Source organism: Astatotilapia calliptera, chromosome 9 (genome assembly GCF_964374335.1).
Source record: "Astatotilapia calliptera chromosome 9, fAstCal68.1, whole genome shotgun sequence".
Lineage (NCBI taxonomy): Eukaryota > Metazoa > Chordata > Actinopteri > Cichliformes > Cichlidae > Astatotilapia > Astatotilapia calliptera.
This window is the reverse complement of record NC_137430.1, coordinates 31,557,659-31,575,246: the sequence shown is the minus strand read 5'-3', so window position 1 is coordinate 31,575,246 and position 17,588 is coordinate 31,557,659. Positions and strand designations below refer to the sequence as shown.

At 40.5% G+C, this 17,588-nt stretch overlaps 2 protein-coding genes across 7 annotated transcripts in view; both read left to right on the top strand.

Annotated features, from left to right (window-relative positions):
• The window catches only part of LOC113029692 (uncharacterized), an 84,965-nt gene extending 78,654 nt beyond the window's left edge, over positions 1-6,311 (top strand). For 4 of the 5 annotated variants that reach the window (XM_080306764.1, XM_080306762.1, XM_080306760.1 and 1 more), the window contains 2 exons: positions 2,193-2,323; positions 2,431-6,311. The gene's annotated coding sequence lies outside the window, so the exon portion shown is untranslated. Of the gene's footprint in view, positions 1-431; positions 677-2,192; positions 2,324-2,430 lie in introns of those variants that run through there. The other variant, XM_080306763.1, reaches the window with a different exon arrangement.
• A 1,947-nt stretch (positions 6,312-8,258) lies between these two features.
• On the top strand, positions 8,259-17,144 carry ssr1 (signal sequence receptor, alpha). 2 transcript variants are annotated; one of them, XM_026180682.2, is made up of 10 exons: positions 8,259-8,456; positions 10,901-11,028; positions 11,152-11,248; positions 11,347-11,450; positions 11,529-11,687; positions 11,856-11,932; positions 12,034-12,112; positions 12,340-12,433; positions 13,268-13,282; positions 14,290-17,144. In XM_026180682.2, exons 1-10 carry the CDS (start codon positions 8,387-8,389, stop codon positions 14,355-14,357), a joined length of 891 nt encoding a protein of 296 aa, XP_026036467.1. In that variant the 5' UTR covers positions 8,259-8,386; the 3' UTR covers positions 14,358-17,144. The 2 variants fall into 2 exon arrangements, with proteins under 2 accessions (XP_026036467.1, XP_026036468.1); XM_026180683.2 differs by lacking the exon at positions 13,268-13,282 and having other exon boundaries at positions 8,261-8,456.
• Positions 17,145-17,588: the final 444 nt, after the last annotated feature.

The following is a 17,588-nucleotide window of genomic DNA, read 5'->3' as shown; positions in this document are numbered from 1 at the left end:
AGCTCTAACTGTGAACTTTGGACCTATAAAGAATGTGATGCTTCATCAATAACTTTTGTCTCCTGTAGTTTCTGTTATGTGTTATTCATATAGTGTTTCACAATAAAAGCCTCTGAAATAACAGCAAGGTTTAGGTCTGGACCAGGTGGTTGATGTGCTGAGTCTGGTTTAAGTATTATTTTATGGTAAAGTGGAGCCACTTTCCGCTTTGTTACTTTCTTTTCATAGTTTGTTTTTTAAGTGAACAGATGAGCTGTGATTTGGATTTTTTTTTTTTTTACTTCAGCCCTCTGAGTTTATATCTGTTACGGTCAAGAACAAAGTCAGAGAAACGTCAGTTCAAATGAAGTCATGGAATATTTATCAACTTAATAATGTTGGATTGTTTCAGTCACTGCTTCTGTCCAAATCTTGTTCCCTCCTGTCTGAAGACCTGAAGGTGTGGAGGGCAGACCCAGGCTCCATCTTTGACTTTGACCCTCTTGAGGACAACATTCAGTCCAAAAGCCTCCGCAGGATGTCTGGTAGCTCTGGATCCTCAAGAAATGTTTTCAAACTAAAATATTTTGCATATTTGCATACATCTCTCATGACCCCTCATGACCCTGGTTTTACTATTAATGATTTTTAAAGTCACATTACCCTTTTACACACTAATAAACATGTTCACAAATTATTTTCCAGCCTGCTGTGTGCAAGTTTGATCCTCAGTTCACACTCTTGCATTGATCAAGTTGAAAGTTCTGCCTTTACTTTAAAAAAAATCCTTATTATCATAAAGGTCCTTTTTTAAATGTCTTTGTTTGTGACGTTAAAATAAAATAAAATAAAAATACTAAAACTGTCAACAGTCACACTGTAAGTCCAAGATTTAGAGATATTAACTGGAAATATGCTCTTGTGTAATACCAGTCTGAACCACAAGATGGCGCATTCAGCCTTTGTAGTACTCAATATAATATGTGTATATATATTTATATCATTTCATTTACCATAATTTTTAGTAGCCTGAAGACCTAAACATTACATTAAATTAGTTTGAAGTCATCTTCAGCAACACAAAATTATTTAAAATGGTAAAATGGCCTGTATTTGTATAGCGCTTTACACATGCAGTCATCCACCCGTTCACACACACATTCACACACTGGTGATGGCAGCTACATTGTAGCCACAGCCACCCAGATCCAGGTCCCTGACAGAAGCACCTAAAAGTAAGTCCAGCTGCCTTCAACTCAAGCTTTCCAGAGTTTAAACAAAAAATACATTTAAGCAAGAGTCTGGTTATAGTTAGTACCAGCACGTTGATCCTGTTAGCCAACATCCTGACTGAAGCTTTGCCGTTGCCATGTTGTGCAAAATGCATTGGATAAAATCCAAGTAAATATAGTTGATGGAAATGCAACTAACACCCAAACATTTCAGTTTACTGAAATAAAAACATGTCTAAAAAGCAGCTAAATGGAAAAACAATGTGTGCTTATGAAACCAAATGAAAATATAATTTGGGTGAAATTTGGAAGGAAACATTTTTTGCATGTGGCGTTTTATTACTAGAATCATATGTGACGGTGTTGACACTGTATGCTGAAATAAGTAACCCCCCCTCTGGAAACTAACTGAAACTAAACTGAATTAAAAATAGCAAAAAAAGAAAACTAACAGAACCATAAGTTATAATTTGAAATAGCTGATATGCTCATGCTGTTACGCACTGTGTTTGTTCTTATTAGAGATGTTTTCTTTGTTTTTCCTGTTGTTACTTCTGTCCCGCGCTGCCCTCCGGTGGTGGCCGGCTGTTAGAGCGAGCTGACCGCAGGCTGAGCAGGCAGCACTCCCAGCAGTCGCTCACCCTCAGCCAGGCTCAGTCTGTCAGCTCGCTGACCTCTGACCTCTGGGACCGCAGCAGCGCTGAAACTCCGGGTATCTTTCCTCCTCGGTTTTGTTTCCTCCTCACAGCAGGGTGAACGCATGGGCCGACTTATGTTTCCCGTCTCTGATCCACAGATTAAACTAACTCACTGTCTCCTCGCAGCATTGTGCATGAAGGTCACTGTGGGGGTTTTATTGTTAACGTTTCACAAAGAGTTTCACAGCAACAGAGGCAGAGTTTTCCAAGAAAGCAGAACAGAGTTTTCAACTTATTTGCTCTCACGCCTCTCTCTCTCTGTGTTTCTGTGTCTCTCACCCAGCTCCTGTGCTCCCTGGAGCGTACCATCAGGGCGTCCAGATGCAGCAGCAGCAGCAGTATCACGGCTACATGCATCAGACCAGCATGTCATCTGTCAGATCTGTCACCTCTCCTCCACACTCAGGCACCATGGTACACTCTTCTGAAACAAAGTTTTTTTTGGTCTAAATTTAAAGGTTTTTTTTCCCTGAGAACAAAATCCCTGAAACCCTGAAATCTGTGTCTCGGTCTTTTTGCAGCGTGTTTACCGTGCGCTGTATGACTACGTGGCTCAAGATCACGATGAGGTCTCATTCAGGGACGGCGACGTCATCATCAACGCTCAGCCCATCGACGAGGGCTGGATGTACGGCACCGTGCAGAGAACCGGCAAGTCCGGCATGCTGCCGGCAAACTACGTGGAGTGTTGCAACTAAAGCGGAGAGGAAGACGAGTTTGTGAGAGAGAGGGCCTGAAATTCACAGTTACATCCACCTTCAGCGTTATAAAAGCAGCTGGTGATGTTCTTTGCATTTCAGGGCTCATTTACATTTTCAGTGTTATGGGAAACGAGAAAGACAGGTGATAGATTGTTAGACTGTTCTGGTCAATTTTTAAAACAGGAAATTATGTTTAAAAAAATAAGTTTAATGGGTTTTAATTAGACGTGATGGATTACAAAGCTGCAGCTTCTTTGAGAACAGCCAATCAAAGAGCAGTTTCTGCACTTAAAGGTGAAGGAAACTGACCAGGATGCAGTGCAGCGGAGCAGGGTGCGCTATGATTAAAGAGGGCTGTCTGAATGCTTGGGGAAGCCTTTCCTGTATCTGATGGACACAGATACGTCTATCAGGTCCATCGCTTATTGGAAAATACATCTACTTCAGCTCCATTCAGGCCTTTTCTACAGTATCTCCAAAATTATTCTTCTTGTTATGTAAAATTAGCATTTATGTTAAAAAAAAAAGAAATTTACAAAAAATCTACACAAAATATTATGAAGCACTGTCCAGAAATATGTGCAAAGTCATGGAAATCAATTTCACTTTTTTTTGACACAGATCTTAAATTATTACATTGAACACAAATCTGTAAACTCCTGGAGTTTCATCCATGTCCGTCCGAAAGCAGCTGCAGAATCAGCATCAGTAGTAACCTCGAGGCTCTGGTCACGTCTCAAAGTTACTGTATATGGTTTGAAACAGAGTGAAAGTGCGCCGAACGAAAGGTTTGGGATCTGAGCTGGAAATGAACCACAAGCAGCTTCATGGTTCTTCTTTAGGTGGCACTGAAATATATATTTTTTAATTTAGGCATTAAAAGTTTAAGAATCTATTGGGCAGAACTGTCTGGTGTAAAAAAAAATTAATAGATAGATAAAAGATAGATAAACCTTTGTAGTTTTACACTGAGCGCTGCAATGCACTGAACATCATGAGCCGGTGATATCAGGTAATAATTGACCTGAAGGGGAATTTTCTTTTGATGAGCGGTGGATGAAGAGAAAAAAGCAGATGGAGGGATAAATCTAGCATGCTGTCATGTTTTATGAGAATATAGAAGTAGAGGAGCGAACGACAGAAGGATGCATGAAGAGAAGCAGTGAGAGAGACTAGAAACAAGTAACGTGTAACTTTTTAATCACCTGTGACAAACTAGAAGAGGAAATGAAGAAGGAATGAGCAGGATTAATCTAGTTTATAATACAACAGGAATTCAGACAAGACTCCTAAACTGCAGCTCTGGGTGTGGTCTGTGTTTTTAATACTGCCAACAACGCCCAGGAAAAGACCACAAAGCCTCGTTTCAGCTCCACATGTCGATTAATCCACAACAAATTCACTGTAATCTCACTACATCCACATAAAAGACTCATAAATGTTTCATACTTCAAATGAACATGTGATAAGCCGAATCAAAGTTCTTGTTCATTGTTGAAAACTGCTAATTAGACTCATAACTCATGATATAAGTCACTGCTTGGCAAATAATCCTAACAGGCACTGCAGTCAGCTCACATCAACACGCTGCAGAGGAGATGCTCCTTAAACATAAAGGCAAACAAATCTGAGAAAGGTTCTTACTCGGGTCATTCTTTAAATATTCAGATTACATTTGTGACTTTTACCTACTATGAAATGTTTCCGTTCTACAGTTTGCATTTTTAATTTGCATTTTTTTCCAAAATGTTTTAAGTTTAAAAGACTTTAAATAACAGAACAAACTAAAAAAAGATTAAGTTGATTATTCCACCCTCACAAGACAAAATCCCAGATAAACAAAAACAGATCAATAAAAAAGTCCAGCAGGTCCAACAGTGGCTGCTCCATCGGCAGGTTTCTCCACCCTCAACCAAATTTCCTCTCATCAGACGCGGTGTCCCTGTGCTCTGATCAAACTCACTCACTACAGAGTGGATCTGATGGACTTCCTGTTCTTATTGAATTCGTGTTCAGATGTGAGAAAGACAGTTTTAGTTTTTATTCTTTAAAATAAAAGGAAAATGCTGCCTACAGCTTCCCCCGTATTCAGAAGGCTCCCCACAGCAGGTAGCGGGTTTGTTTGGAGGGTTTTCCTGGTTTTGTGTCTGTGGCTGGAGTTGAACTGGGGATCGTTTTAACTGCTTCACTCTGGCACCACCAGAATAAAGAATACAAATGAAAACTGAATTCAAATGTTGGCGTAATGCAAATTTGATATGATGTCAACAAGTACAACGAGTTGTCCTGTTTTAGGACCATTATTAAGATGCATAGAAGAATAAGTGCTGTAAGACCTCTTACAGTCAGCAGGTGCTCATCAGGGAGCGACACCCATGAAACAGACCCCCTATTATCTGCGCACTGAGGTCTGAGGGACCTCCCAGGACCTCCCTGACACTATTTTCCACATTCCAGATATCTCTTGATCTCTAATGTCGAACACGACCTGCTCCAGAGCAGGTCTGTGGTTCTGAAAAGCCAGGATTAAACCAAAGTTACCTGGACGAGCCCAAATACTGCTCTGTCAGCCATCGATGCCACTAATGAAACAAATATGGTCACATGCTGACACGTTTATGTGATCTGAAGGGAATCCAGAAAGCACAGAGAGATGAATTGAGACACTGATGGTTTTTGGTCTTTTTATGGGTTTTGTTGGCATTAAGAAAACGACAGATTGTCAACAGACTTTCATTTGAAAGGATGCAGAAAAAGAAGAAGAGGAGCAGGGAATGAAAATAATTAGATCTGTCTTCTCTCTAGACGTGAGCCCGAGAATGAAAAGGAAAGAATGAAAAGTCAGAAAATACTTTTTTCTTAGCAGTGATGCAACCAAAAGGAAGGAGTGGGGCAGGCGAACAGGAACAAGGTTTAGAAACCTCGAGTTTGAGCATTTATTTATCCCGGGTTTAATTCATGTTCAGGGGAGTGTGGTTTTGTTTTTGACTTCTGATGTACAGTAACCTGTCGACAAACCACCGACAGATCATCGGTTTTAAACAGCAGCAGTAACCTCTGTGTTTGTAAAGGACTTAACTAACACACTGTGTCTTTCTGTTTCTCGTGTCATGCTGTCTGAATATCTCTGCACACAGTAAAAGTTTATATTTCCTGAAATCTGAAGAGACTGTTTAAGTACGTCGGACTGGAGATTTCTGGACGTTGCAGACTATTTTGATACACGGGCTCCTGTCCACGTTTGGGAAAGTTATATTTTACTCTTGTGTGTATCCAGTAAGTCGTGTTTTTGGGGTTTCTTGTCTTGCTGTGTGGATTGCATCCCAGTCATGTACTGAATAAATCTTCACTCAGCCATGATTTGTCATTCTAGCTGGAAACCATTTTTGCATTTTGTATGTTTTATTTCATAAAAATAGATGCAATAGAATATAATTTACTGAATATTCATGTGTTGATTGTGTTAAGTTTTGAAGAGACGCTGTTTCTTTTGTTTTTGGTTCATGCTTTGATGATTTTTTTGCTTCTAATGTCACAGTTTTTTTTCTTATTTACTCAGTATATCATCACAGATTTTACTAAATTTATTTACATATTATTTGAAATTATAGATCATTCAATCTCGGCCTGTTTTGCCATGTGATAATTGCAGTGTGTTCCATATGGGAGAAATAAAAAACAAATAAACAATCAACAGAAAAGTTCATCTTATTTAGAAATACGACTCAGATCCTGTTATTGCATCTCTGAAAGTGAGACGTTTACTGATGCCAACAGCAGATATTTAGCTGTTGTGTCACATCACCTTTCATGGACAAAAATATTTCTAAAAATGTGCAATGATGATTTTTAAAATGTATTAGATGTGTTACATCTAATCTGGGGGGGAGGGAGCAAAAATAAATAAAATAAGACATCAGCTCAGCTGAATAATTACTTTAAATATGTGGACACAAGTGCAGCAAATACAGCATAAAGCTGAGCCATCAAAGGTGTGAAACACTAGGACATACAGCATGTTTGAAAACCATGACAAAGAAGCAAACTGAGGGTTTAAATACACACATAAGGTCATTAGTGACAGAGGACACATCTGGGGAAAAGAAGCACAGGTGAGCAGAATCTAACTATACAAGGGGACACAGAACTTAAAGCATGTGACATGAAGGAAAGTAAGACAGGAAGTAACAGAACACAAGACTAACACAAAAAAAAGGGTCAGAAGATGCACAGAAACGAGACTAGGAGACATCAAACAAGGAGCTAAGAAACATAAATACCTAAGTCAGAAGCACTGGAAATGCTATACCCAAAAGACTAAATAATATAACACTTGAATGTAAGCTACCTAATAAACCCAACAATAAATTGTGAAAACCACAAAACTCAAAACACGAGGTCAAAGATCCAAGAGCTCTGGTTTTTCTTGCCATTGAATGTGTGAGGTAGTTGAATGCAAGGACACTCTTAAAAAAATCAAAATAAATAAATCTTGACGTCAAGAGTTTCACTTCTGGTTAAAGTACCAGGAGATGATGTGGAAATGGTTACAGAATATATATACATGCATACAGTGTATTAGTAGTAGTATTGTTTTTGTTTTTTTAACTTTTATCTGTTTTTGTTTTATACTTTATCTCTGTGTGAAGCACGTTGTGATCTTTTATCTAGAAATAAATAAAACAAAATTTACTTACTAACTGTTCAACACCTTTCATCCTGGTTAGTGAAGTTCAAAGTGCTGCACAGATGACTGACAGTCTGATAGTAAAACAGAGGAAAGTCTAAAGTAGCAAAACAACATGCAGTGACAAGGAATTTCAAATAAATTGTAATAAAAATAAAATTATTTTTTACAAGTGGCATTAAAACGTAATAAATCTTATAAACAGTCAGATTAAGAGTTTGCCATTAAAAATATGATGAATAAAAATAATTAGCAGTTGTTGTTTTTTTTAAAATAATATTGCTAATTCATAAAAAAATATTTTTTCTTTACTTTTATCATTCTTTTTCTCATATCTGTTGTGGAACATAACGCTGAACATACAACAGGAGAAAAGTGCGCACTGACAGAAAAAACAAAGAAAAAAACATCTGTATATATTGCATATTGTGATTTGGATGTGTACGTGACTGAATTGTACGTGTTTGAACGCAATTTGTGGCTACAACAGCAACAACGTTAAACTGCACTGTCCCTTTTAAATAAAGAATTAGTATTATTAATAGAAAACAGTTTAAAAAGATTAGACATTCATTTTAAAGCATCAGAAACAAGTTTTCGTTCTAGCTGCATCTGCTAATTTATTCTGACATTTCGTAGAAACTCCCAGTTTCTTTATATCTGCAACAAGAAACAGTACTATTATTCATTCTTAGAATTAAATATGAAATGTAAGTTATGAATAAAGGTCATTCTTTCAGCACTTGATCAATTAAAGTTCGTTTTTATTCTGTTTTTTTCTCGGCAGTGTTCACTTCCGGTTTTGTTTCCTTTGCATTCGTGCTTCCTAAACTTCCCCAACTTGAGCAGAAAGTCCACAACTCAGGTCAGCTGTTCTCTGTAAAAGTTATATTATTCTTAACAATCTCAACCGTGTCCAACCATTTTTATACCAACACAACTGCGACCTGAACGGGGGCTGACGCCACACCACAAACTCCACCGTGACTTCTGCGCATGCGTCATAGTTAGAGTAACGGAAGCAGTACAGCGACGCTCATAGACAGCCTGACCGACGCTGAATGAGAACGCATTGATTTCGACTTCAAAATGATGAAATTTCTGCCGAAACTTCTGCTACTGGTGTTGTTAGCCTTTCCGGCGACTCTCCTTATCAAAGGTGAGTCTGTTTGTAAAGATACGAAGAAAAGCGCAGCGATTTAGGGGAAAAAGAAGTGTTAGCTGTCGAGCTAAGTAGCTGCTGTGGGGAAAGGGGAAGGCCGCTCTCCATTAAGCGTGCTGGTTGAAGTGAAGCGTGTATATAAAAATGAAGGGATTCATCGTAAATGTGGGGCAATTAGAGGGATATCTCCACGGTGGATTTCGTTTTCGCAAATGCCTCTTGTTGTTTCGTGTAATTTAGTGTATGGTAGCTCACGTCAAGGTACTTTAAACGCCTGGTTAGACTGACGTGTCCTTACTGTTAGCAGGGAAGCTAAGAGGCTCAGTTAACGTGCTGCTTTATTTCAGCTCCTTTATTTCCTCTCTGTGTAAACGGAGCCTCGGAGTTGCCACACATAATATGATGTAATCAACAAAACTTGTGAAAGTTGCTGAAAAACGGGGTAAAGTTACTTTTGTTGCTACGCTAGCTTACTTAGCTTAACCCCGCAGAACTGAATCACAGAGGGACTGTTACTTCAAATGCCCGCTTAATTAATGTAAGTAGATAATTAAGTCTGTAAGAGTATGGCTTATTTACTCAATTGGTCTGCACACTGTGCAGCTGAACGGCTGTTTGAGGCCGATTAAGTTATCTGGATCGTATCCTGTTGGCTGTGATTGTAAGCTGTGGGTTAGTTCGGCGTTTACATGACGAAACGGACGTGTTGGCTTCCTATTTCTTTTAAGCAACACTGTTTTTACATCACGGGCCTGTGGATACGCTTTTAGAGAGTTTAACAATAGCAATTTTATATTAGGGTATTGATATTTGTAATCATAAAGTCTAACCAAGAACTTGGTGTTGTGTGGATATTATGCACATCATTATTATCACGGTTAATAATGTTGTAACAAGTTTCATTTTAATGTGTTGGTTAATCCCTGGCCTTGTGTATATGCAGACAGAGTGAGGGGAAGTAGTGGGACTAACCTGACTGTGTTATTGGGTCGCTGTCATGAGTCATAAAACTAGGCAGCATGGTGGTGCATTGGTTATCATGGTTGCAAAACAGCAAGAAGGTTCTGAGTTGGAGCATCCTGGATGGAGAAGTCTGCAGCCCAAATAGATGCATGTCAGGCAAATGGGTGACTCTAAAATGATCTTGTGTCAGTGTCTGACTCTGTAAGCTGGGGTATGCTGCCTTCATTTGGATAAGCTTTTAAACAAGTGGATAGCTGCACCCTAATTGACAGGGTGTGACTGCACTGATGAGCTGAACAAAGGTATTTGCTTTCACGCAGATCTGAATGTTAAATGTTCAAAAATGTTTGCATGCTAGTGTTATTCGTCAATTTTCTTAACTCTTTATCCAGTTCAGCGCGGGCTCCATCCACACTGAACTGGACAACAGACGACTGTTCCAGCTGTCATGGGGCGAAAGGTGTGGTGCAGCCTAGGTTATGCTCTCCATTGTCATCTCTCTGCGCAATGCAAGCCCAAACTGACGTCACAACTGCTGGCATGTGCCACACTTTGGCATCATTTCAGTTTTTCATGCTTCTCTTAACTTTTGTAATGTGCCATGTGCAGCCAGCTGGGTGGAAGAGAAAACTGTTCGATCAACTTGGTTTTTTTTGTTTTTTGTAAACTAAGTTTTTAGTTGTATATCAATACCACAGTTCAAAGGTTCCCTGATTACAGCAGATGTTGAAACAGCAGAAACTTCTACACTTACACCAGCACTGATACAGACCAGTTCAGGAGAGAACTGTGGCGAGTACCGTGCGCCTTCAAGTTACAGTTTGCGCTTGATACAACCAGTGAACCAGTGTGGTGACCATAAATGCCAGTAAGGTTTAAATACATGTGACTCGCTACCGTTTAGTTCTAGAACTAAAGATGGCTCTTGGGTGAGAAGTGAAGTCCAGTTGCCTTCTTCACTTGACTTAGATCTGAGATGATGGCCGTCTTGGAAAATGTAGAACTGTTTTTGTTTGTTTATAATATATTTACATGGAGACTTTGATGCTTGTATCTACCTTTGAAAGATTGTGTGATGTTACCTTAACAAAATCTATCATCCCAAGCTTTAAACCACCAAAAGTAGAGTTTGTAATTTCCAAGTTTTTAGGTTGTAGTGAATGCTGCAGCTCGGTGTTTAGCTTGGTCTGGATCTGTTCTCCAGGCTATGCTTGGATTGTTCTTAAGCACACCATGCAACAAGTTTGAGAACCATGTAGTCTTAGGTACCAGAAGAACATTGATGGAGTACAAAGTCATATCTGTGTTGTGGTCAATTTTAGGCTTGCATCCATTTTTCCAACCATCACGGAGCTCATTGGTGAACTGAAGATGTGCTTTAAATATCAGACCTCTGTAGCTGCTCCGGGGTCTTTGAACCATTACATGAAATAAAGATTGTTTATAGGCTTGGTAAAAATTCCCATACTTTCTGTCAGGACCAGTGGCAAGTGCCCAGGATTTGACTGAGGATGAGGAGGCTGAGGCTGTGGATGAAGACGTGGTGGACGACGTGAACGAAGAGGATGATGAGGCAGAAGTGGAAGATGATGATAACACAGAACTGGTAAGTGATTAAATTGGCTGTAGAAATGTTTTCATAGATGATGCAAGTTTTCGCTGTTTACTGTACCGTGATAAACGTGAACCTGTTCTTCGTCCCGTTACCTAAACCTGTGCGCTTATCTAGACGGAAGAAAAAGAAGATGAAGAGGAGGAAGCGTTGGTTGGAGAGGTGAAGGCTTCCCCCAACGCTGACACAACCATCCTGTTTGTCAAAGGAGAAGGTGAATGTCTTTGTGTATCCGCCCTCTTGTTTTCATTCAGCAGTTTCTAGATTTTCCTGTATTGAAACCCCCTTTGATTCATGCCATCCTTCCTCTAGACTTCCCAGCCAATGACATCGTTAAGTTCCTTCTTGGCTTCACTAACAAAGGGTCGGAGAACTTCATCGTAGAGTCTCTGGATGCTTCTTTCCGTTACCCACAGGTAAGAAAATGAGCTGTAACAAATATTCATAGCTGTAGCTTCATCTCTCTCTAAATTTGTCCTGTTGTCCCCTTTCAGGATTACCAGTTCTACATCCAGAACTTCACCGCTCTCCAGCTCGGCACCGTGGTTCCTCCCAGCAGACAGGCCACCTTTGAGTACTCCTTCATCCCTGCAGAGCCAATGGGTGGGCGGCCATTCGGACTCGTCATCAACCTCAACTACAAGGACAGCAGTGTAAGCATGACTGGTTTAAGCTCTTCTAATGTCAGCGATGTAACAAATCAGATTCTGTGTGGAAATTTGGGACAATAAGTAGGAAAAAGTGATCTGTAGCCATTATTTTCCACCATTGCGTTTTGTTTCTTTATTTACATTTCTCATCCATTCTTTTCCCACCTACAGGGAAACGTTTTCCAGGATGCTGTGTTTAACCAGACTGTCACCATCACTGAGAGAGAGGATGGGCTTGATGGAGAGACGTAAGCATGCATATATATATATACACACCCAATCTGGCTTTTTTCCTCCCCCTTTGCCTGCATTTGTCCATAAACCCACCCTCTCTCTCTCTCTCTGCCAGGATCTTCATGTATGTCTTCCTGTCAGGTCTTGGGCTGCTCGTGGTTGTAGGCCTTCACCAGCTGCTGGAGTCCAGAAAGGTGCAGATACCATCAGATGAAACTGTTTTTAAAGAAATGGGTAGTTGAGGGGAAAAATAAACCCTTTGATGGTTTAGCTAGTGTTTTTTACATCAGGATCTGCAGGTGTTTGTCACAGACTTAAACTCTTTGGAGCTTTTGGCCAAAGCATGAGCTATATGAGGTTGAGTTGGTGTCATTAGCAAAAAAAAAAAAAAGCAGACAGCTCATTCTGTGTTTGTTTGTAGAGGAGGCGTCCAGCTCCAAAGGTAGAAACGGGAACTTCGAGCCACAACGACGTCGACCTGAGCTGGATCCCCCCAGAAACACTGAACCAGATCAGTACGTACTCCTCGCACACATCCTGTGACCTCATCAGCTCGCACACAAGCTTTCTTTTTTATGTACTTTATTATCTGCAGACACAGAAATCCAACTGTTTATACACCACAAGTCTCAGATGAGATTGTCAGCTTCATCCGAACACTCCCTCTCAGAGCACCTTTTAGGCTTTTCTTCCTCACAGAATCAGCTGATTCACGCGTGCAGGTGTATCTTTTGTAACATTGAAAACATTCACCAAAATTACATTTAATTCCTTTAATTAAACAAAAGACTACACGAGCTTTAACCATTTAAATATGGAAGTGACTCTGCAGAACAGTAGCATGTTGGCTGTTTTAGAGTGAAGTAACACGAGCACTGGACCACATGGACATCATTTGCAGTGAGCCACACGTTTCAGTGATATTTAAAATACAACCTGATTATAGGAGGAGGAAATTTCAGGTTTCAACAGTGCTTGCACAGATGGTGTTTAATTTCATTTCTTAGTACATGCTTAGTTTAGGGAGTTGGACTACTTTTAGGTTCATAGATTTCTCCAGGTTAAACATCTTAGCTTTCATCACGGGTCCCTGCAACCTCTGCTTCCTGTGCAGCTCTTGAGGTTGGCAGACGTCTGTAGAGCTGCTGTTTCTCTCCGCACCCAAACATTTTCGAGTTTATTATATGAACAGGTTCAGGATATTTGCTGCTGTTGCTGCTCTGTTCTTTCTTCCTGCTTCACCTGCTGTTTCAGAATGATCTTAATCCTTGACTGAGCACGAGGATCACTCACCTTCTTTCTCCTCCTCTCTCTGCTTTCCTTGCTCTCATGTTTTCCTGCGTCTTCAGTGCAGAGTCGCAGAGGTGAGGTCTGCTGCATGTCGTGTGTTTGTGTGTCTGTAACACAACTTTGGTCCTGATGTTGGAGTGTTTAGTGTTCTTCTCCCACTCCTGGTGCTCCAGATGTTCTGATCTGTTAGTGAGAAACTGCAGAAAGTTAAACTAAACACAGTTTCCCACTGACATCACGTCACATTATTCACCTGTTTTGTGATCAGACCATCTGGTTCTTGGCATTCTTCCTTGTGTGTGAAAGTTGGTCTTAGAGAGTGGTGGTCACAGTAAGCGGGGTTGTGGTGCAGCTGCTTGGTTGGATGTTGGCTATAAAAATGATTTTCCTTCTTTCATTTTTACTTAACCCAGCAAACTCCTCCAGTATCTGGAAAACATGTGAAGACGTTAGTGATCCCGTTGCTTGTTTTTGTCATGCCTGTGATATTTTCATTACTGTTACAGATGTTATAAAATCCTCTAAAGTCTTCAGTTACAACTTTCAGTCATTTTTATACAAAAGGCAGTCAACCCAAGTTATCTGTCAGTCGAGTTGCAGGTGTAAAATACTTTTAGTCGCACATTACATGTGTGGTCATTTTCCCCCTACACACTGCTTGTAGGAAGAGAGTCAAAACCAGGTGTCGCTGCCTGATGGTAGCAGAAATAACAAAGTAGTTGAGCAGGAGCATCTTTTTTTTTTTTTGTTGCTTGAAGTTTTCTTTGGACCTTAATAACTTCAAGGAAGTTTCTTTGGAATCACGTAATTATTTCAAAGTTCCTTAGTTTGCTTGTCAGATGTAATAAAAACCTCAAACCTGTTGATGGAGTCTCCACTGTAAATAATACATGTGTGAGAAAGCTTCAGTGAAATGTTTTTGGAAGACACATTTGGTTTTTTGGGGGTTTTTTTTAAGCATGTTCTGACCTCATGTTTGGCCTGATTCTGAGAACATAAAACCTGCAGGTGTGTGGCATCACCGCTCTGTTTTCAGAAAAAAAATTACAATTCACCTTCTTAACATCTTCTCCTCCTTCAGACAAAGCATCTCCCAAAAGATCTCCTCGCAAGAGGAACCAGAAACGCTCGGCCGGCTCAGACGAGTGACGGCTGACAAACGTCACTTCAACAAAAATTTCATCCACCCGTGGAGGAAGAGGAGGCGACGGGCTGAGAGCTCCACCGTGAGCACACTCTGCCCTCTGCTGAGGAACTTTAACCAGTGCCAAGCACAGCGATGGCTGGCTCAGCTTAAAAACTGTTGAACACACACACACACACACACACACACACATACACTGCAGCCCCTTTTGTTTAACGATTACTTTTTCTGACGCTGTCACAGAGAGATGTGGGGAGGCTCATCCTCTAACAGGCATGTTGGCCGTTTGTTTTCTCTGAAGGTTGATGGGTTTTCTTCAAAGATCAGATTTTTTTTTAAGCCTTGGTAGTACAACTGCTGACATTATCATTGTGAGACAGTATTGATTGTGTTGTTTGCCTCGCACACTGACGCAGGGCTGAAACGATCAGGATCATTTTTGTCTAATTCGACTCTTCTTTCAAGTTACTGGTTCAGAGTAGAAACACTGGTTAGTTGCAGCCCTGCTCTGATGTGTGGAGGAGCTACAGTAACAGATGCAGTTTTGTTGTTTTTGACATTTTTGTATATTTTCTCTGTTCGTTGATTTTGTCTGCACATAATTTTTGGTTTTGTTGGGATTTTGTAGACTTAATCTGCTTCCCTTCTGTCTGCTGTCCCTCTGTGTTTCACCCTTTAGTCACAGTCACTCAGTTTCCTTTCTGCAGATACTCAGTTTTTTTTGTGGTCTGATCCCGTCGGTCAGCTATCAGCGCCGTCCTTCTTAAACTGTAACTGACGTTTTGAGCTAACGTTTCAATGCTCATGTTATATTTAGGGAGGAAAGGTCCAAATCTTTGTCTAACAATGATGAAATATTGTTTTGGTTTAGCACAGAAAAGAAACCGGCCGCAGTAATGCAGTGCGGCCAGTAGGAGGTGGTACGAGTAGATCTCCAGAAACTCACCAGGCATTAATCTCTAGTTTCTCCTTATGTAATTGATTAACCGTGTATTTCAGCAGGCAGCTAATTATTGAGAGAGAATATGGAGATATTGATTATCTGCCTGATAAGACAGATGGACGACATGACATCCAGCAGCTGCTGAGTTTCTTGTGCTACAGAGGCTGTGACCAGCTGCCCGCCATCATCACAGTCACTGTGACGCAAACGTTCATACTGTGTGCTGCCTCAGCGTGTTTTACTTTACTGTGATATAGTGAAGAGCAGTCATGCTCATGTTCCACGGGGTTTTTTGGCAACTAAATCAAAGTTATGCAAAGCTTCAGTTTTACAGTGACGAACCTCCTGCAGTTCTGTGGTGTGCTGGACTTTTGAGCTTCTGAGCCAAATCATTTTAGCAGACGATGTGCTGCTGACTTTGTGCGTGAAGTTGATCCGTTTGAGTTTTTTGCTTGTCCTTCTACTTTTTGAGATTTTCAATTGTATTAAAATCCAGAGTTTCCAGCCCATGGTGCCGGGAGAGCGTCATGGGCTGGAAACGGTGACACGAAGCTCCATCATGTTAGAAAGTGTGCCAGTTGTTAGGTGGACAGACAGAAGCGGAGAAACGGATCAATATGGAGCTCTGAGGCAGGAACGGATCACCATCAATCAGCATTTGGCTCAGAAGCTGATATCCAGCACGTTATGTTGTTCACGCTGTAAACACAGAGTCTGCATGAATTTGATTTAGTTGGAACTAAACTCATTTAGTTCTTATGATTTTTCTTCACCATATCATAAAGAAAATGTGCGAAACACAAAATTTATGCCACTTAAATTTTTGGCCATGGTTCTTTCTCGACAAGGCTTCTGAGTTTTCTGTGCTGTGAAGCGTAAAGTCTGTTATTGTCAACGAAAATCGTCCAAGTCCTGTTTTTAGAACAGTTTTCATTTAGGAATCTGAAAAAGTTCATTAGGCAGAAAATGTTTTGCTTATCCTTCTTTAAATCATGTGAAAAGGTTAACTTGGTCTCTGGGAGCCTCTGAGGGGAGTAACCATCATCCAGCAGGTTCATCGATAGCAAGAATAATCTAGTTACAGCCTTAAGCATTAAAATGCATGAAAGCAACTTTCTTTTCTCTCATTAACATGAGTATTTTAACATATGAGACGCAACTCATGGGGTTTTGTGAAATCGGATGTTATGTTTCTCCCGGCTCGCCCTGTGAAATATCTGCATCGTGATGTTACGTCAGACCTGCGAGTGGAGACCCGAGTGTCTCGTCAGGTGGACTCATCAGCACTGTTGCGCTCGCTTCGGGCTCTGGCTCAGAAGATGACGGGTAAAGACTCATAAGAATCTAACAAACTGAACGGTTCGGGTCCTCTCCACGTGTGCCTGTTTTCTACCTTTTCCGTTTGTACGTTTTTATTCACTTCTGGCTTCTCTCCTCAAGCAGCCTGTGCAGATCAGAAAAATGTTGAAGCACTGGTGTAAATACTGGCTGACTTATGCTGATTTCAGAGCAAATTTACCGAGCTAATTTATTCAAGACGAAGATTGGGATTAAAGGGGAGGGGGGTGGGGTTTGTATACTGTACCACTAGGGGGCATCAGATTCTGCAGGGCTTGAGCATCAGATGAGGCTCCTGGTCTGCAGAGATGTCATTTCCTGTAAAGCTTTTTGTGGATATGGAAGTTGACAGCTGTTCACTGAGGCTCCCACATCCACAAGCAGCCAAGCTGACAGGTTTTTGTTATGTTTCTGTTTTTCTAAAATGATGGGGGCTGTAATTCAGAGATCTGAGCTTGTTCTTTTATTTGCTTTTAAATGTGCAGGAAATAAACTGAGGATTTGCTGTAGAGCTTCTGTCGTTTTTATTAACAAAAAAGAAAGCGTAAGATTTTCTTTTCTCCATTTGTGCAGAAAAGTGAAGAATGAAGGTTTTTACAGAGTTCAAAGGAAGCAGAAATGAGGTTTGGTAATGGTCAAAACAAAACTGGGTAGATGAAACGAGCAGGAAAAAATCTTACAGATGAGCGCAGGCAACAGTAAAAAATACTACAGATTAATGCGAAGTAATTCACGTGTTTAATTTTAGTATATTTAGAACAAAGTTTGTCAGTTACAGTTGGAGTATGAACGTTAAAGCTACAGAGGTTGCATGAGCACACTGCAAGCAGAATGAAACATGCTCACCACAGTGTAAACGTGCGTGGTCCTTGGTGATGTCATTAACTGACTGAAAGGCCCCCGCTGACTGTGCACTGGCTGGCCACTTCATTAGGCACACCTGTTCAATCGCAAC